This window comes from Colossoma macropomum, unplaced genomic scaffold, assembly GCF_904425465.1.
Source record: "Colossoma macropomum unplaced genomic scaffold, Colossoma_macropomum, whole genome shotgun sequence".
In the NCBI taxonomy this organism is placed as follows: domain Eukaryota; kingdom Metazoa; phylum Chordata; class Actinopteri; order Characiformes; family Serrasalmidae; genus Colossoma; species Colossoma macropomum.
In genome coordinates, this window is record NW_023494789.1 from 52,647,428 (window position 1) to 52,668,666 (window position 21,239).

At 38.6% G+C, this 21,239-nt stretch overlaps 1 protein-coding gene across 1 annotated transcript; it reads right to left on the minus strand.

Moving 5' to 3' along the window:
• Positions 1 to 201: 201 nt before the first annotated feature.
• eif2s2 (eukaryotic translation initiation factor 2, subunit 2 beta) lies at positions 202 to 11,897 on the minus strand. Its single transcript, XM_036571619.1, has 9 exons — positions 11,718 to 11,897; positions 9,801 to 9,975; positions 7,645 to 7,751; positions 6,121 to 6,250; positions 5,939 to 6,039; positions 4,963 to 5,111; positions 1,894 to 1,950; positions 1,709 to 1,794; positions 202 to 1,367 (listed from the first exon to the last, which is right to left on the minus strand). Exons 1-9 carry the CDS (start codon positions 11,730 to 11,732, stop codon positions 1,192 to 1,194), a joined length of 996 nt encoding a protein of 331 aa, XP_036427512.1. The 5' UTR covers positions 11,733 to 11,897; the 3' UTR covers positions 202 to 1,191.
• Positions 11,898 to 21,239: the final 9,342 nt, after the last annotated feature.

Below are 21,239 nucleotides of genomic sequence, written 5' to 3' on the forward strand. Positions count from 1 at the left end.
CTAAAGAGCCTCTTCACCATGCAAAGAACTATTTAATCGTGCAAAGAGTTCAAGTGTACTCAGATCTGTGGGCTCGTATCAGCAGACCGGGACCAATCAGAGCAACACGTTTACTCCTATACGCTTATTTTAATGGACTTGAATGATCATGACTTTATTTTGTTTAGACACGGAGTAAAATTATCGGTGAGTACAGCACAGTGTACAGGCCTGGATTTATTCATCAATTTAACAACTTTTAACAGATTTTATCCCATTTTTACAGCTGGTGTAACCATAAAAGCTACAACATGTACAAAATCACAAAAACTAACACAAGGACTTATTCCTAGTGTCAGCTGACATAAAGGCTGCTTTTGATCAATTTAATGTCATTTCACTTCAGTGTTATGGCAACTGAAGCCTTTATATATGTCTATGTAGCTTTATTCATGTGTTGTGTATGTTTATGAACGCTGCCCTTCAGTAAAGTGACCAAAAATATGAACTCTGATTATACAGAACACAGCTTTGTAGCAAACAGCACTATCAGGTTATCAATTACTGTACTACGGTCTGTATGCAGATTCACTTTAATAGATTAGAATATTTTACTACAATGACACTTTTGCTTGTGTCACAACTATAGAAGTTAATTAAAATTACTGATATAAGGAGTCTGTCTTTCACGATTAGATTTGTAGAGCTTTATCAGTCTGACATTTTTATAACCATCATCAGTGGTTATTAAAAACAACAAATCGATGTAAAAGGTGGTTCTGAGTGACTCCGCTAACGGACTGAGAAAGGTTTCAGTGTTAATTTCCATTAGAGAACCTACGCAGCACGTGTTCAGCCATCTGGTATGCATTTTATTGATTTTAATTTTTCCTGTGTAGGCAAGGCAGCAGTAACAAATTCACCAACAGTTCATAAAAATGTCCAGGCCGTGGGATCCTGCGCCACATCTCACAGAGCAGTAAATCCAGAGCTTCAAGGCCAGACTCCACAACTCTAAGCACGCAAATCCTCACGCTAAAGGTAGCTGGAGCTGCAGCAGGTGGAGCTTGAGCTTTCTATGAAGAAGAAAAGAACAGCCTCACGGCTCTAGAACACTTCCTGAATGAAACGCAGACTCTGAGCAGGAGCAGTAAAGGCGTAGGTTTGTGGAGTCTGGCCGTGGAGCGCCGTACGGAGCGGTCTGGGTGGGTGTTAGTTGGCTTTGGCACGCAGCTGCGCTCTTTTGCCGGTGACGGCCTGGAAGCCTGTTTTGATGCTGGCGACAGAGCAGCGGGAATGACACGTCTCGCACTGCAGGAAGTAAAGACGTGTGTCCTTCTGCAGGATGGTCTCAGGAGAACGACACGTGTGGCACGTCACATACTCCTCTGGAGGAGAGAAGAACGGAGAACACTATGAGCATCTCACAGTCTTAAACACTGCAGTGTTACATGACCAAAAAGTCATAATTCAGTTTTTACACAACCATTTAAAAACTCTTTATCCCTCAAAATTAAATAGGCCGCTTTTGTTACTGTGGCTTTAAGGCTGATATGTAAATTAAATTATGTAAAAAAAGAAATAAAATACTAAATAAATAAATAATAAAAACATCTGTGACGAGCACTGATTATCCGCTGGCGGTGAACTTTAGATTTTGGTGTACGAGTGCAGCTGTGTGCTCACACACTGAAACCACCTGAGCAAAACACAGTTTAAAACCACTCACTTATATATCTTCGTAAGACGTTCTCTATCTGTTTCTGCTGGAACCTTCCTTTGATAACAAGCTGGTTATTTCCATCTATGGAACCACTGAAAAGAGAGAATGTTCATGTTTTAACGTTGAGAGGAATATTAATAATGATTATAATGCTGAACGATGCTGTGATCTTAAAGCAGGTTTAATCTCACCTGGTACCCAACTCAGCCAGCAAGAACGCCAAGAGATGTTTGGGCTGTCGATGCAACCTAAAGAGCAGGAGATTAATATTAATAAAACAGCAGTTTTTGATACATAAAGAGTACCAGGAAAAAAGTATGAAGGTTGTAATAAATAAAAAAATAAAACAAACTTCCCTCCCATCTCAGAATGTAAACAGCTCTATTAAACACACTGCATTTTAAACAGATCAGTCAACAATACAGCTGATCATCATCATGGTCCTCCAATCAGCGCAGATCTGTGAGGGTGTTCAGTTTAGGGGGGGGTGTTGAAGCTCTGGAGTGATGACAGATCCTTAAGCTGGGGTTCCACTACACAACTTTTACCCCGATTGAGCCCTGATTCTCAGTCTGAGCTGGTCGGCTCTAGTCTGCAGATTTTTGGGTCAGTCTGAGTCGACAGTCAGAGAGAGTCGAGTCGTGTGTGGCAGCGCAGACTCAGATTTACTGCCTCCCTATGGCGTTTCAGACCAGTCCTAGTTTATCAAACGTTTGATCGTTTCGACCCGACTCAGAGTGAAATCTAGTGTAAACTGGTAAAAGAAAAACAGTGAAAAGTCTCTCATGTGTGGAGCGAAGCTTTTTAATGAGCTGAGTTTAAGGAACAATTGAGTTTTTGTACATTTAAAACTCTAAAAATACCAGCTGATCACATCTTTAATCAGTGATCCTCAGTTAAACATGTTTACCTGCTGCTTCTTTACTGTTTCAGTGCAAACAGCAGAGAAAACAGCAGCAGCAGCTCCACGTTTGTTTATTTGCGTCTCCTAGTAACAGGAAAACGCGAGAGTTCGCCCAAATTTAGAGAGTTCACCGAGTTCACTGAGGTCCGTTTGGTTCAGCAACAGTTGGCAAGTCGTTTAGTGTGGATCCCCAATAATTCAGTCACCCAAAAAATGAGCAGAAACCAGTCAGACAGTGAGAGACGCCCAGTCTGTCATAATCTGTTAAGACTTTAAAAGTCGTGTAGTGAATCCAGGGCTTTAGGTTTTTATCGTTAGCATGTTTGGAGTTTCTGTGATTAACACATCGTTAAAGCTGTGAAGGCAGAACAGATCTAATGACCTAAAACACACAGCGCCAGAGAGACTTCATTACATTACCAGTAAAAACCGTCACAAATCTAATGACAGCTTCTCTGCGCTGGGAATTCTGCTAGTAATTTAACCGTTTCTCCATTACTTCAATTTAATGGAAACTGTAAACTACAAAACAGTAAACTACACTTAACTACGGACATTAAAGTTTATTTTTAAACCCAATAAAACCCAGTATGTCTGATGCCACAATAATAATAATAATAATAATAATAATAATAATAATAATTTTAAAAAAGGAAAAAGAATATGTATTTGTTCTTGTGTGTCTATGTAAAATATTAATAAATATTTATTTGATTTTGTAGTCTTTATAGAAAAAGCTGATGCGGTAATGCTGACTGTTCTCAGCCCTTCAGTGCACAAAATGTGCTTGCAGTAGCTGCTATTCAGAATAATGAATGGTGCTTTTGTAATTTTGTATTTAGCCTGTCTGCACCTGTTACACCCAGGCTGCGACACATTATTTTAAACAGTAATTTATTGTTTCTCATATCAACGCAATATCCGACAGCTTTACTTAACGTTGCATTTTATGTCCATATCGCGCAGCTCATCTCGCCAAAAAAAAATAAAAAAAAATAAAATAAAAAACTCTTCCCAAAAAAAAAGTTCTAGTTGTCAAAGCTCAGTTTGACCTGCAGCTTTTATGCAGCCAGCTGTTTAATCCAGCAGCCTTGAGAACATGTGGGTTCTCCTTGCAGCCAGAGGACCACTGATAAACGACTGCATGCTGAGCTTCCTGAGTGTGTTAAAGTTTAATAAAGGCTGCTGCGTATTCAGTGATGTAGGAAGCTTTTTATTCAGTTTTCCACACTATTAACAGTCATCGCCAAATACAAGGGTCTGCTGTGGCCACAAACCAGCCACACTAACACTTCCGGTTCTTTCAGCATTTTGTTCACTGCCTTTAGGAAACTCACTGAGGCCTTCACAGTGGGTCAAATCTGCAAATGGAGGCACTGGGGCTGATATTCTATGGTCTCTGGGCAGATTTAGCGTTAGCTCAGAAGAGAGAAGGTGTAGAGAGACGAGCGCTCTGAGCTGCCTGATAAGCTCAGAGTGAAAAATCTCTCTCTGTACAGTTTCACCTCTGCAGGCAGTAGGTAGGAAAAATATTCCTCCAGCTCTGCATTTCAGCCTCATTCACTTCCCGTCTGTGCATAAAGGCCTGAACAGGTCCGGTCCAGTTTAGCTTTGCTTGTATCTTATTATAACAACGTAGATCTGGGAGTCTGAGCGTTTTTGTGGCTGAAGTTCGCTATGTGTGCCTCTTTTTTGCCTTAATGTCTGGTCTGAGCACAAAATGAATTCTGTTAAAGACGGCGAGCATCACGCCTTTAACGTCCGTTTTCAGAATCCATCAGGATTTTAAAAGATGTGTCAATAGAACCCAGGCAGACTGGAAAAAAAGTGAAGATTATCACTTTTTTCCACCAAAAAAATGTTTAAAAATTACCCACACAAAAAAAAAACACAAAAATAAACACAACCGAAATGCAATGTGTTGGATGGTGGAGCACGAATAGGTCAATAGGTCAAATCAGCTACGTTGCATTTTAAAATGTTGAGGTTAATTATAAAAAGAAAAGCAAACCTAACAAACCTTTCATTAGTGACCATTTTGTGTTTCATGGTGATGCATAATGAGTCATAGCAGCAGATATTTGCTCTAAAAGAAATATCAGATCATATTTGGCTGATATTTCCCATAATGTGTTTATTAAGCTCCAGAAGAGCTGAATGTTCAGTGACGCTGAGTTACTGCACTGAAAAATCTGTTTTTTATTTGTAAAATGAGTAGAAATAAATGTTATGAAATGTTATAAATGCCCATATTTCCCACATTAGTGCATCCCTAGGAAAAATATTTCCAACAGTCTACATAAAAACAAATCAAAATCGATTTGCACTGTGGTGTGGTGTTCATAGGTTTACTTACAATTTGCAGATGTCTGTGAAATTAACAAACGAGGTCTTTTTAGTGCCGACTCTCACGACCTGAGGGGGCTTCATCACAAACTTCCTTTTCTCACCAGCAACCATGTCTGGATTCTTTTCCCGCATGATGTTGAAGACTCTGCTCAGAAGCTGTGGAACAGAAAGGGCTTCAGACCATCACACTGAACAGACAAACACTACAGACAGACTTTCATGCCCTCAAATATTCCTTAATATTCAATCAGGGCTAATCAGGGGAAACATTCACTTCATCAGAGAACAAACGATCATCAAAACTCACATCAAAGGGAGCAGCAAGACAACTAGATCAGTCACGCAAGATGATATGGGTTTACAAGACCAAGATAAAAGCAAATATTTTGCATAATTACATGGTTAAGATGTAAACAGAGCGGTTCAGAGTGGTTTGGTGTGAAACGCTCTGTTCTGGAGAAAGTGACCGAGTCAGAACTGTTCACAGTGGTGGTGACAGGAACCAGACGTCCACCCTCTAAAAGCTCCCTCACAGAAAGTTCCTACATGAAATGGTTATGAATTCACTGCCTGATGACTGAGACACTGTTTTATGATAGTTTAGAGAACTTAAACTCCATTCATGGTGGAGGGATACATGCAGGGCGCTGTGAGGCAAAATAGTCCCCAAAGAAAACTTATTATTTCAGATTTTCCACTATTTTCCATCATCAACATTCCATATAAACTCAGAAGACTCGTGTAGGTTCACTGGTGGTTCTGGATAGTAAATAAAATGTCTATATTTGTGTTGTAGTCATGGCGACCCCTGGTTCCCATCACCACCACTGTAAAGACATCTGAACCATTTCACACCAAACCACTCTGAATCTCTGTTTACACCTCACTCACTGAATTACGGGGGAACTCTGGAAAATTGGTGCAATGCCCCTTTAACATTAGTGATGGTCAGCACCGGCTCGCACAATCACAGAAGTGTTTACCTCGTCGTATGTGTAGTCTCTCTCCGAGCCGGCCCAGGCAGGACCCGTCTGTGTGCTGAACGTGATGTCGTCCAGGTTCTTACTGTCGTCATCCTCCAGACCTGAAGAGCGGCGCCGCTTCACATTAATATCAACCCATAACCTTATATTTATTGCTGCTGCTGTGCGTCTCCACTACCTACCGTCATCTCTGCTCGGAACATCTGCATCATCCTGGAAATCCTTAATCTTTTTGGACTTCTTCTTCTTAGCAGGCAGCATTAAATCATCGTCATCTAGTGTCTCAGACGGTTCCGCCTCAATCTTCAGCTCCTTTGGAGGATAAGCAACAAAACAGGCTGTGAAACAAAGACTCAGAGAGCAAGACATTAACACTTAAAACCGCAGCGATGAATCGTAAACAGGACAAATCAGTGCTACATCACAACAAAGAACTTACCTCCAGGTGGACATCGCTAACAGTGCTACACTGATACAACAGGATTTCGTACCAATCCTGATACTGATGTGAGAGATATTTAACTAAGTACTGGAGAAAAGGGAAATACCTTTTCCCTTTTGAAACTGATGAACACTGAGAACCTCCACATATGGAATGGTGGAATGGTCTAATGTGTTCAAACACAGTTGGCTAAACGTTCATTCATTCATTCATTCATTCATATTCCTTACTAAACACTGACAAACTATCTGCTCCTAATGTCGTCACCACTGACGCTGATAAACCTGTGAGCTATGAAAGCTCTTTTAAAGTCTGCTATTTTAAACTCTGACAACGTCACCCTTAAGTGAACTGCTTGGGGTTAATTTTGTCATTTAATCTTGAGCAGCAGCTGCTCATTTTACTGCAGTGTTTAATGAGAATCGGTTTTATGAGCAGCCTTCATTTTATCTGATAGGATAATGCCAACAGCTGTTACATTAGCACCAAGCCAAGGATGCGTTTGCTGGGTTTTAGATCACTTTTAGCAGCTCTATCAGCTTCTGAAAGCTGGAAAACCTGAAAAACTGAAAGCTGAAGCAGGGTGTAGTTGGGTATCCACATTAGCTCATTCTCCAGTCCTGTTTCCTGCCTGTGGACGAGGATGAGGGAACGTTTTACTCTAAAAACTCTGAGTCGGGCTAGCTGCTCCGAGGTGATACTCAGGTGATAGCACACTTTTCATTGCAGCTAAATCACGCTGAAGCTCGGCGGAGCTCCAAAACACAACTGCATTTATTAGCAGGGAACGTATTAAGCTTAACATAAAATAAGGAAACTTTTTCATTCTCTCTCTATAGCAGGAAAAATGGGGCACCTTTGCACTTCTTAAAAGCATTTGGACTCTATTTCCCCCAAAACATCTGACATTAGTGAAAATAAACATCAGAATTAGTGAGAATAAACTAAACTAAACTAGAGCTGGGGTAAAAACCATTTAATTTCATGAAGGGTTCATGGTTCTATCCAGAACCATTTTCTTTACTAAAGAACCATATTTGAGTGTGTAGGAAAAGGTCCACCTCTATCCATGATACGTCTGGCTAGCTATCAGCTGTTCCCCTCAGCAAACTCTGCAATTAAAAGAGCTACAAGTCTATCAGACAGTCCACAGCCAAATGTGTTGTGAGCTGGGTGGAACCGTCTAGAAAAGAACCCTGAAGACCAAACAGAGAACCTCTGCCACAGACAAAACAAACCTAAATGAAAACTGAGAACTACTGACCTTCATCCCTTCATCCAGCTCGTTGTCAAAGATCTTTTCCTTTTTGGATTTCTTCTTTTTCTTCTTCTGGTTGAAGAAGTTCAGGTCATCCAGGTCGTCTGACGGCTCTTCACGACCATGTGAAGAAAATTTGAAGTTAAAGTAAGAAATTAGGACTCTGTCGTTCCTGAAGGTCGCAGACATCGGCAAAATATACTAAGCGAGTTAAGAATAACAAGCGCAGCTCATGATTAGGGTCGACTGATATGTGAAATATTTACCACAGTATTTTCCTGTTATATAAGGAGAGAATAAGCGAACACAATATTCAAACCTGATGTTCCACATCGTTTCCAGGCCTGCACTACATAACACAACAGGCAGATCCGCTATTCCTGCTGCTATTTACTAATTTCTGGTGAACAGTCTGTCTGCACCAAATCATCTGCGGTTTCACAGAGTAACGGAATAGATATATGTGAGAACGAGTCCAGCATTCGCTCACACACACACACACACACACACACACACGCACACACACTCACACACACACACTCACACACGCACACACACGCACACACACGCACACACACGCACACACACGCACACACACGCACACACACACTCACACACACACACTCACACACACACACACACACTCACACTCACTCACACTCACACACTCACACACTCACACACTCACACTCTCACACTCTCACACTCTCACACACTCACACACACACTCACACACACTCACACACACACGCACACACACTCACGCACGCACACACACACACACGCACACACACACACACGCACACAAGCTCCTCTGCCATCAAACTGAGCCATAAGGGACCCAATTTAACATGTGGCTGCTGTCTTTAACGCAAGGGCATCTGAGACGAGCAAGACGATTGGTTAGAAGATAGAGATGGAAGGATCGATCAGGTATGTATCAGTATCGGCCCAAATATGCGATCGGCCGATATCTCTAACTTGGTGGATCCTGAGAGCTGATCAGTGACATAAAACATATGGGCCATATTTCATCTGAGGCACCAGAATGTAACTGCTGCACCATTTAAGGTGGAACAGGAAAATCTGAACAGGAAGCTGACGAGAAGGAAGCTTCAGCCTCATCATATCTATTTCACAAACGATAAACATTTTCCCTGAAGTATATTATTTCATATGTGGCTCCTGTTTCGCTGTAAACTGGCTGTGAAAGTGCAGAGCTGTAATTAATACGCTCTGTTGTCAATCTCAGCTTAGCTCACACTGCTCTAGCTACTTTTGGTTTTGGCAGGACTGAAAAGAAAAATAAACACAGAACTTCATAGGCGACAGTGTGTCAGTCCTTTTAGTCTTTTCAGTACATTTACTAAAATTTTTTTTGTTTGCTTTGGCAATGCATGCCCATGACTTTTGGGGGCGGAGCTTCTGAAGATGCCAGCCCCGCCCTTGATCGGCATCAGCCCCAGAAACACTGATAGGTCCATCTCTAGGCTGTACGATATTGGTATAAAATGGTATGTTCGATAAAGCTGGTGGATATCATGATGCCAATATGAGAAGTGATAAATTCTTATTAAAATAGTGCACCTCTACTGGATGTGATTAAACAGAAAACTAACTTCTAGTTTAAGCAAACAGCAAAACAAAATTACAAAAGCACTATTGCTATTAAGCAAAATAAGAAATAATATTAAGCTGCTTAGAATAGAACTGCAAGCACATTTTTTCTGCACTGAAAGAGAAACAATCAGCACTACCTCAACAACTTTTTCTAAAGGCTAAACAAACAAATAAATACATATTTATTGTTATACAGGCCATAAGAATGAATACATATTTTTGTTCATTTTTGTTTAGTTTTAAATACACATGTGCTTTGACAGCAGCCATTGCAGCCTCACACACTTTAAACACAACAACTGGCTGTTTAGCCTAATGGTTAAGTCACTGAGGCAAATATGGGATAAATGTTAATGAAAGAAGACCAAATTATGGAGATATGATAAAAACAAAAATATATAAGCTAAAGAAACAAAAAGAACAATAAACTAATAGTTGCACTAGAGAACTCAGTGCCCACTTGTTCCATAAGCTGCCCACAATCGTCATAGTTTCTAAATCCTGGAAGCGTGTCAGTTTAAATGTACTGAACATGTTCTTACCTTTCCTTCTTCCCTCATCTTCATCCACATCCAATTCTTTCTCTTCTGCTCCGTCCACTTCAGGCTCCTTTGTCTCGACCTGCACTCCATCATCCGCCTCTCCTCCTTCCTCCTCCAGCATGAAGGGCTTCTTCTTCTTCTTCTTCTTCTTGGTCATGGTGGGATCGAAGATCATCTGCGCAACAGCAAGTCAACGTTCCAGAGTGAGAAGCACTTACAGAAAACAATTTTTTTTTTTTAAGTTTTTGAAGGAAGACTAAGTAGGGATGGGCAATATGACAATTATTTTTGCTACAGTACTTAAAAAAAAACTTCAAAAAAATGTATTACAAAGATGTGGTTTAATAAGATTAAATGCTTTACGTCAATAAACGCATTCGCAGTCTTAATAATGTTATTTAAATGTTGAACTACTGGGGGTTTTGTGTTGTAATTTATCAAACTTCACAAAACTAGCTGAATACTGTGTTGCATACTTATTGGGAAATTGTCCTGAAGTGTTAAAGATTTTTTGCAAAATTGCCCAGCCTTTAAGGGAAACTCCACCTATTATTTCAAAATTCTACATAATTAAGTGGTCAAATCATTCAGAGTGGTTTGGTGTGAAACGCTCTGTTCTAGATAAACTTACTGAGTCAGAACTGTTCACAGTGGTGGTGATAGGAACCAGACGTCCACCTCTAAAAGCTCCCTCACAGAAAGTTCCTACATGAAATGGTTATGAATTCACTGCCTGATGACTGAGACACTGTTTTATGATAGTTTAGAGAACTTAAACTCCATTCATGGTGGAGGGATACATGCAGGGCGCTGTGAGGCAAAATAGTCCCCAAAGAAAACGTATTTCAGATTTTCCATCATCAACATTCCATATAAACTAAGAAGACATGGTGACTCCTGGTTCCTATCACCACCACTGTTTACAACTAACACACCCACTTATGGGGGAATTCAGTGGAATTCCCCTTTAAAAACTGCATGTTTTATTACGAAGACAGCACAATTAGTCCTGTTTAATGTGATTAAGTGCTGGATGTGAGTTGCCGTATTAACAGTTTTAATAGTATTGTTTAAATGTGGCACTACTGGGGGATTTTTGTGTTCCAACTCATCAAACGTTAGAAATTTTAAATATTGTGGTGCACATTATTTATTAAGAAATTGTTTTGTGGTATTTTCAGATATTTTTTGTCTTTAAGATGAAGGTACAAGGAAAACTATCATCGCAAGGTAATGTTTAATCAATAACAGCGCTATATTAACGCTTCTCATGTCTGGGTTAGTTTATGCTGTTAATCTAAAAGTCCAAACCGTGTGGATTTTGGCGAAATGTAGATCTTTTCACTAGCTAGCTACTGGCCTAGCCACCGTTAGCTTAACCGAAGCCAAGAATCGTTAGCTAGCTGGCCAATTACCTTTCAGCATCGACTGAGAACGAAAACAAAATCACATTTAAATATATAAAATGCTTTTAAAACAATAATCACACAAAGAGAAGACTATGTGCAAGTCATTGGCTAAACTAATGTTAGCTTTGCGTTAGCTAGCCGAATAGAAAACGCAATGTTTGTGAAGAAAAGGGTGTAAAACTGCATCGCTGTGGGGAAAATCTGATTATTTCTAATCAATAAACACTTAATTTAGAAGCAGAAGAGGAAAGCTGGTCCATAATTAGCTTAGCGAGCTGAGGTTCGGACAAATTTCCCGTTCCACCTTAAATGGTACAGCAGTTACATTATGGCGCCTCAGGCTCTATAACGTAACTGCGGCTCCATTTAAGGTGGAACGGGAAATTCGTCCGTGCGGTAACGTTACTGCTGCTGCACGTGAGATTCCAACTAGGCCGCACCACATTTTTAGACTAAATGAAAATCATCTGCGGAAATTTAAACGAATAACAGGCGTCTGTTTACGTACCTCGTCTCCCGACATGATTTCAGAGCGGTTTATTCGCGATATGAAGAGGAAATTATAACTGTTCTACTCGCTTTTCTGCCGCCGTCCACCTTCCGCCGTAATATGGCTCACTGAGCGCTGGGCTGGGGCGCGCGTGGTTCATCCGCCGCACTGCATCATGGTAGTTGTAGTGTATAGTGTTAGCATTTTTTCGATTTGAATAAACATGAAGATAGTATGGAAGCCCATTCCCGCCACTCAAAATAAAACACATCCAGCACTTTTTATTTTTATTTTCATTATTTAGTGAACTGCCATCATTTATTAGCCATTTATTATCATCATATAAAGCCGAGACGCCTTTATTTTGACATGCAAAGTCATAATTTGGAGATGACTTAATATTTCATTATTTTGAGATGCCAAGTCATTGTGTTGAGATGCTTTCTTGTTATTTTGAGACACTAATTCATTATTTTGTAAAGCATTCTCTTTATTGGGAAACATTTTTATTATTTTGAAAAAACTCTCTCATCATTTTAAGAGATTTTTTTTTTAAATATGAATAAATCTAAATATATAAAAATGTAAATAATAAGAAAGTGTCTTGAATTACTTATATTTATGTATATTTATAATTATGTATAAGTTTACATTTATATTTAGCTTCTTAGTATCTTAATATCTGATGACTTGGTATCTCAAAATAATAACTTAATATCTCAAAACAATAACTTAGTATCTAGAAATAATGAGTGATGTGATGTCACGTAAATTGCACATTTGCCAAGTCCGCCCATTATAAGTGACTTTGAGTTTAAATTTCTGTAAAGTCACTTACAAATATTTGCAGGTTGTTTTAGGCCTGTCTCTGTTCACTGTACCTGTCTACAAAAGACAGACTGCTAGTTTGTTCTGTTACACGATCCGTCCATGACCCCATTCCCTCCTCAGCTTCCCCACACAAATCAAGACAAATCAGAATTGCCCCATTGATCGTCCGACAACAGTAGAGTTTCTTTAGCTGCACTGTAAAAAAAGCCTCATCAGATTAACCTAAAAAAATTACTGCTATTTTTACAGTGTAGTTCATCAACATTGCCTGGACAAATACAACAAAGAGTGGGAGAAACATTTTTAATCTGACAGTATTTTTGAAATGTGCCCCATTTAGTTCCAGTGGTCTTGCTCCGGACACGGCCTGCATCACCCCAACCATCTTTTTTATAAATGTACCCATATTGAAAAAATACATGGACATACATGTTAATACATTTCAAACTCACTGCAGTCGATGCTGAAATACATTCCAAACACTGAAATATATTTCAGAATATTTTGCCATATTAACCAAATATACTTTACATTTATTTTGAAATGTATGGGGAAATATTACACGCAGACAAAAATAAATGTATGTAAATGTGTTTATCAAATCTGTACAAAAATATCCAGAATCCTGTCTGATGCTCTTCACTGTCTGATACCTTTAGAAATGAATTTGTGTTCCAGTATCTTCATTTTAAATATGATCAAATGATCCTTTAATGTGACAGAAGAGAGCGTTGTAGGTATTGATACATGGATTGCCAGTTGCTGTTTGGTTCTTCCGTCTCAGAGAGGTGAGAGAGACAGAGAGACAGAGAGAGAGAGAGAGGGAGAGAGAGAGAGAGAGAGAGGGAGAGAGAGAGACAGAGAGAGAGAGAGAGAGAGAGAGAGAGAGAGGGAGAGAGAGAGAGAGACTTTAAAGTAGAATTTAAGAAGACACACAAATTGGAGAAAATGCCCTCAGACCACAGAGGGTTAATGCTTTGGGTTTAAATAGATCAGAACAGAATCCCTGTAAATATCTAAGATCTGAATACTTCACTGTATTTTAATAGTTTTAACTGTAGCTGTGCGGTTTGAACTAATTTGGTTGAGTGGTCCTTTTGATGAAACCAGACCAGTTCCAGTGCTACACTATACAGTCTTTATAGATAATAGATCGTAGAGTATATATGTGCTGCTCCTGTATGTCTCCAGGTTGAACTTCACTCCAGATATGAATTATCTAATAAAGTTCAGTCCCCTGGTTTGTTCCACACTCACTCATTTCTGTTGTGCGTTTTTATTTGATGTTACTTTCAGCCGTGTTTCATTTGTTCCACATAAGTGTTTCTGCAGTTCTCTTTTTGGTTCTAGCACTCGGCCGGCTCAGGTGACGTTCCCTCACTTCGTAAACGCCTGCGGTGCACACGCCGCTCCACTGCGGTTTACATGGCTGAGGATACAGCTGTGTCCAGCGTGCCAGCCGGACTCAGCTCTCTGCTTTCTGGCTGCTTCAGTCCAGCGTCCTGCACAGCAATAGGCTTCAAACAACCTCCTCACACATTAACAGCATTTCACAAGAGAGCAGAATCTCAGCATGGACTCAGTACTGAGCGTGTTACACTAATTAAACTGGAAATGTTCTAAAATTTTAGTGTTTTTGAAGTAAAACCACTGTAATGTTTTGCATATTGACCATAATGCACTGCAGAACGTTTAGCCTCGTTTTCTTACAGCTGTATTTCTTTCTTTTCTGAAGCAGTTTTTAAGTCGTCCTTCTAACAGAGCAGATCGGAGTTGCAACCCCCACCAGCTGCACTAGACACGCATATGAAGTCGAGCTTATTTTTACATTTTTTAAACAATTACAGTAATAAAGCATTTATATGAGACAGTCACACATGCAGTATGTTGTTATTTTCAGGAGACCCTGGGCTGCTCAGTTATTCATCATCTGACATGTGCATACTAACATATCCCAAACCTGCAGTGGAAGCCTGGGTGTGATCTGAGACTCTGGGCTCTGTTTAATCTGCATGTAAACAGTCACTAAAGCAGCTTTTTATCATGTTAAAATCACTAAAGTCCAGTCGTTTCTCTCTCAGAGCGACGCAGAGAAACCTGTAGCTGTGTTTGTTCAGCAGAGTTGATCACTGTAATGATCTTCTTATTGGAGAAAACAGTCCATCCTCTAGAACCCGTACAGAACGCAGCAGCACGGATCCTCACAGCACCAACACAGAGAGCTCATATCACCCCGTTACACACTGCACTGACCGCCTGGGTCTGTTAGAGAGAGTTTAAAGCTCTGCTGCTGGTTTTTAAAGCTCTAAAGTGTTATATAAATAAAATGTATTATTATTATTATTATTATTATTATTTTATTATTATTGTCAACTGAATTTTGATATCTTTATGAATTTGGCTAATTTTTGACAAAAAATGCACGTCTTAAAAACAAGTGTCACCTCAGATACCTTGTAAGAAATTGTTAGTCTGGAGTGTCTGTGAGCTGAAATTAGTATAATTATGAATATAATAAGATTATATTAAAATTATAGATGATTTAACTGTTATTACTGAGTAAAAATAAATGATTAGCATAAGGTGGCCATGTTTTTTATTGATTATCTGTCCTCTTGGATTTAATGCTGAGTGCTGAAACTCTGAAACTCAGCAAGACTGGCTTTATTTTTAATCTCAGATTGATCTGCATGTTTACTATCGTGAGTGCTCTGATGTGTGAACTGTGTCGCTGTTTTTAACCCCTTTATTACCCCTTGTGGGATGTTAGAGCTGGTTTCTCTCACTCTGGCTAGTGATGGCAGGTTCAGGTTCCTCTGAGTGATCTGATGTGTGAACTGCGTCGCTATGTTTAACCTTTTGTTTATAATATGAAGGCTAAAAGCAGAGATTAACAGGCTGTATTACAATATTATATTTATTCACTTTTTCACTCCTTTAGCAAGAAGTAAAGTAAGCTGTGCGCCGCTCTGCCCTGCTGTTATGTATTTATTTATTTATTTATTTATTTGACACAGCCAATTTCCTAGAATTTAAGCTACAATACCCTCCCCCCCCCATAAGACACATATCCCCCCTCCAGGTGAGACCCTCATAATGACTCCTCATTGACCCTTTGGTGCCATTAATCTGTTTAAAAGTACAGAGAGATTCCTGGTTCTCAGATGGGGGGCTCCTCAGATGGGGGGTTCCTGAGGGCTCTCTGCTGTCTGAAGCATCTCTGTTCAGAGATGACAGTGCAGAGATGTTCCTCTACACTGACCAGGTAAACGCTCTCAGAGTTCTGACCTCAGACGTCCAAGTTAGCGTGGTGGACGCTGTAACAGTCCAGCTGTAGCTCTTCTGAACTGCTCCTTCTCCAAATCTCCTCATGTTTCCTCTGAACTGAGCGAATGCGCCGCAGGACGAGGGGCTCGGAGCGCAGTTGTCTGAGTTTGAGTGAAAAACACATTATTAGACTGTGGGTCTGATTAACTCACCAACCTGAGGACTGAGGACTGTTTACTCAGATAGGTAAGTCTGATCCGATCTTAGCCATGGAATTTAATGTGGTCTTGGACACAGCCTAGATTTTATTATATATATGTTATAATTATATATGAATTAAGCTAATTTGTTATCGTATATTATGACTGTAACACTTTATTTTAAGGAACACATTTTGGGAATTAATTAATGTTTTATTCTTTGGTCAGTAAAGCACAAATTCAGCACTTATAAATGATGTTTCCACTGTGAGTGAAGGTTTCTTGACTATAAACTGCATTAGTACATAATTGGTCATATGTTATTAGAAAATCACTAATACAAATCATTATTAATAATGCTCAATAAACATTTGTCAAATTACTGAGTATGAATTATCAGATAAATTCACATCTTATAAATGTAAAATGGGCATTTAGTTCTTATATGTTCTAGGTGGAATCAACTGATTTCTGTAGGGTTAATATAAGTTTAACAAGTCACCAAAACTTTGGTTAGTATTAGTAACTAATACTTTAGTTATCACTAATTAGATATAAAGAAGTGTTCAGTAAGCCAATTTGTAAATTTACCAGTTTAATCACAAATTTAAAGCCTATTTATTTAGCATTTTGGTTGCCAAGAAGGTGCTTCACTAATATGTCAGTATGTGTTTCAAAAGATCAATGACTAAAACTGCACTTTAGAATATGGAACACATCCTGCAGGATTAGTGATTATTAAACTCTTATTAGTTCAGTAATAAACCACAATACTGCTGTAACATAACACTGAATACTGAAAACCAGTGTGAATCAAATGCTGATAATTAAACACTAAAATAAATATGTAAATGTAGAAAATTATTTTGATAAAGCATACTCAATAATTTGCTTAACAGTGTTTTAACAAAGTGTTTTTGTGTATTATTACAGCTAATAATGCAATTATTAGTGATTTTTAATAATACAAGTTGACGCACAGTAAATAATCTATTTAGAACTGTTTGTTTTTGTCTTTACTGAGCGAATAATGAGACTTCTAAATGAACTATAAAATGTGCTGATCAAACAAAGTGATCCTATTATAACATATCGAATGAGTGTTTTTTGAATGCTGATAGAATTTTTAAGTTGAGAATCATATCTATGCGTGACACATTCACGATACTGCACTATTTGGTGAAGGTCAGTTGTTAATTTTAAGGTATAAATATGCTCATCATGTTCAGCTGAAGCTCTATATCATCAACGCCTGAACAAAACCTCGACCTGTAGCTGTTTAGGAGGAGAAAAAGAGCATTATTAACTTCTAATGCACATAAATATTCACACAATATTGGTTTTTACTATGTAAAAAAGTCAACAATAAAAACAATAATATGCAAATTACTGTATTTACACACACTGCAAAACATACATCAGATATTGAGATGTAAATATTGGAGTAATATCGCTGTGTGGGTGTTTTGGCTGTGGTGTGCAGTGATGCAGTTTTACTATCTACATTTACACTGAAGACTCATTACGTTTATCTGATGATTCATAAAGATCTGAAACCCCGTCCAGCTTTAACATCATCACCACCAACACACTTTTACAGGAGGTCCGAGAGCCGAGTTGTCTATTGCCCCGCCGGCCGTGTGTTCGTGTGCTGACAGAGTGTGAGGTTGTTCTCTTACCTGCTGCTGCTCTGCTGACGTGTGTTAGATGTTCTCCAGAGAGCTTCAGATTCTCAGTGTTCCACTGTAGTTCCCTTTAGAACATAAATCAGGTCACTCACTTACATCCACAGACAGTGATTCACTGTGTTCAGAACAAGGGCCGATTTGTGGAAGTGCACCAATGAGCTGAGGAGCTCAGAACTGCTGAGTATCTGTAACAATGTTGGAGTTTCTGAATGGAAGAACAGCTGCTGTGTGACGGGAAACATTTATTACTCAGATAAAGAAGGTATTAATCATAACACACTGATATGTCTGGTGTGTGAAGCTCCCTCCTGTATGTGTGTATGTAAAAGAAGATTCTTGATTTGCTTTGAAATAAAACCACTTATTTATGCATTAATATGGAGAAGATTAACTAACAGACGAACAACCAGAACACATAAAACATAAACAACCAGCTCTACTGAACACTATATATACATCATCACTGTCAGAACTAAACCTCACTCTGAAAGGGTAATTTTACAGTTAAGGAATAAATGTTCTTCACTTTTTTAACTTTAATAGAGAAATATTTTCCAGGTAATGTTGGAGCATTTCTGTTGGTTCATTCTTCACGAAATCTTAACTGGCGATTTCAAATTATGTCAAAATATACAAGGTTTTGTCCCAACAGTGACGATATAATATCTGCTGTTTATGCAGCTGTGGATAATTTAGGCCATCGGTGCCCAAACTTCTCCTCCTGGCAGTGAAAATGGACGAGAACAAAGAACACAAATCAAAAAGACAAGCAGGTTTTTCACAGTGAGGAACATTCAGGGTGTTTTAGGACTTCAGAGAAAACCCAGTGATCTCTGTGATCTAAAGCTGTAGTAATGTTCAGATTCATTAAGTTTTGGTTTGAAACAAAAGAGTTAAAATCCTGAAATGCCCAGATGGTTCTCTCTGTGGTATCTAGGTAGACCCAGCTGAGCTGCTCTCCCATTGGTTAGGACTTCAGAAGCTGGATTGAAGGCCTTATATGTTAGATTAACTACCAACAAACTTGTGGAAGTGATAAAAGAACCAACCAATCACACTTAGATTTACAATGAGTGGTAAGAACTGTCACTCTAGTCCTTCTGGAAGTTCTAGATATGTCACTGACTGTGAATACGAGCTGTAGCAGTGTTCCGGGTTAGTTGTTAGGAATGTTAAACAGCACCGATAGCTCTGTGGATTCTTTACTGAAAGAGTCACTGATACATACAAGCTCAGATATATGATAATGTCTAATCTAAAACACACAAAACGTTCATGTGAATTACAGGCATGGATAGCTAGATAGCTTAGCAATAGCAGACCATTAGAAATCCCACAGCTAGCAGAAGTTAGCGCTATTATAAAGGTGTTTGTTTACACATTTCTTGATAGAGCTTTAATATTTATGACCTGAACTGCAGCCCTACATTTAAAAAAATACATGGTTCGTCAAGGGTTCTTCAGTTCACTCTCAGAAATAAAGGTACCAAACTCTCTCTGGGGCAGCCCCCCCCCTCTTGTCACTGGGGTGGGACCCTCAAGGCTCCATCTCAGTACCTTTAGTCAGGGAACATAACTGAACCATAATCCACTGAAATGATACGTTCTAAGCTGTACTGACTCCACACACCCCGTCTCGTCTCCAGGCTTTTATTTTACTGTTCTGTTTAAAACATTCGGTTATGAAAAGGTACAAATACGAACTTTTCACCTGGAAACACTTATTTAAGGTTCACAATCAGACCTTAAAACCACTGTTGGAGCTTTGAGGAACATTTACACTGTTTGTACCTCGATGAACGAAAAATGTACCTGAACAGAACCTTCATTAATAACAGTGTAAAGGCAATAGTTTTAAAAAGAACCTTGAACACTCAAAGAACTATTTGGTTCTCTGAAGGGTGAAATGGTCCTTCATATTGATGGACAATGTGTTTTATATGGTTCTGTGTGGCACCAAAAAGGGTCATTACTTTTATCTTTAAAGGACCCTTGAAGAACCATCTTTTTTAAGAGTGTTTCTTAGTAGCTACTCTTAACACAGTTGGCACATTTTTGGCACTATATAGAACCATTTTCAAAAAGGTTCTATACAGAACCATAACACATTCTCCATCAGTCTGAAGAACCATTTTACCATGCAGAGAACCATTTAAGCATGCAAATGGCTGTTTGAGTGTTCATAGCTCTGTGTAGAATCAGTGTCTTTGCTAAAGAACCTTTGAAGAACCATGTTTTTAAGAGTGCTCTGATAGTCACGGTTCAGCGCTGGGTTTAAACTGTTATTTGATGACGTTTCATTAATAGGGGAGTTTATGATAAAACTAATTTTAAAGAGTTGTAATTAAGATGCTGTGTAAGTTCTATTTGTTCTGTATTTGGAGGCGGGAAGCTTCTGGGTAAAGGTTCTGCTGGACCTGATCAAACGCACAGATGAATGTAAAGCTCTACTTTGAGCAGCTGAGCTTCAAACTCCCTCTGATTTAGAACATCAAAACCAAACCCAGGCAGAATGAGACGTTCTCTAAATGCTGAGAACCAATCACAGAGCTTTATTAATGTACACTGTTCTCCACAATTCCTGGAACCTTCATTTAATCTGAACTCAAACAGCTTTTCAATCAAATATTTTCTACATTCTGCACATTCAGTAACTTCAGTAAGAGAACAGTCTGAACTGCAGCTCCGCACAGCCTCACACTGCTGCACACTAAATCACTAAACAATCACTAAAACAACAGTAATAATCACTGTTATTTAATAGAATTTAATAATACATTCAGTGGGGATTAAAATACTGCAGGCTAGACTTCAAAATTTATTTGAAAAAAATATTAATCCAATATTTGAGGGTTTTGAGAACACCAAGAAGTGATGAACTGATAACCAAGAAACTGTAATTGTTTATTTGCAGTAATTTCATGTTCCAAAACACATTATAGACCCATATAACACATTATTTTTCATGGTGTAAGTTGTTGTGAGTGAGCTTTACACATACAAGAATCATCAGTGCTATATTGTGATTAATATCATCTTTATTAAATAAAATAAAATGTTTTCCATCATACTATTCTAGGATTCTCTTCAAAAACTCCTCATATCCAAAACGGATGTACATACTTTTTTGGAACAGAACTCCAGAAGTTCTCTGTCTGAGATTTGATCTCCACTCCTGAAATATGATGAGTTCTGGATGTTACTGTGTAGAATCTCCTGCAGCTCTGATCTACACTTTTATTACAGTGAAGCATCATATTAGAGTCATTTTATACATTTATAAACACTCAGCTCAAAAAACTCAACTAAATATATATTAAATGGGACTGAATTTCAGATTCTATTAAACCTTAATCTTAATCCTAACACTGTAGATAAACATTATAATAACCTATTTATAGCATTTTATAATTTATTAACAGGATTATGATCTGTTATTAGAATTTACTATAATCTATTATAACATTATTATGATCTACATAATTTGTTAAAACATTATAATAATCTATTATATCGTTATTATAATCTATTGTAACATTACTATAATCTAAAAT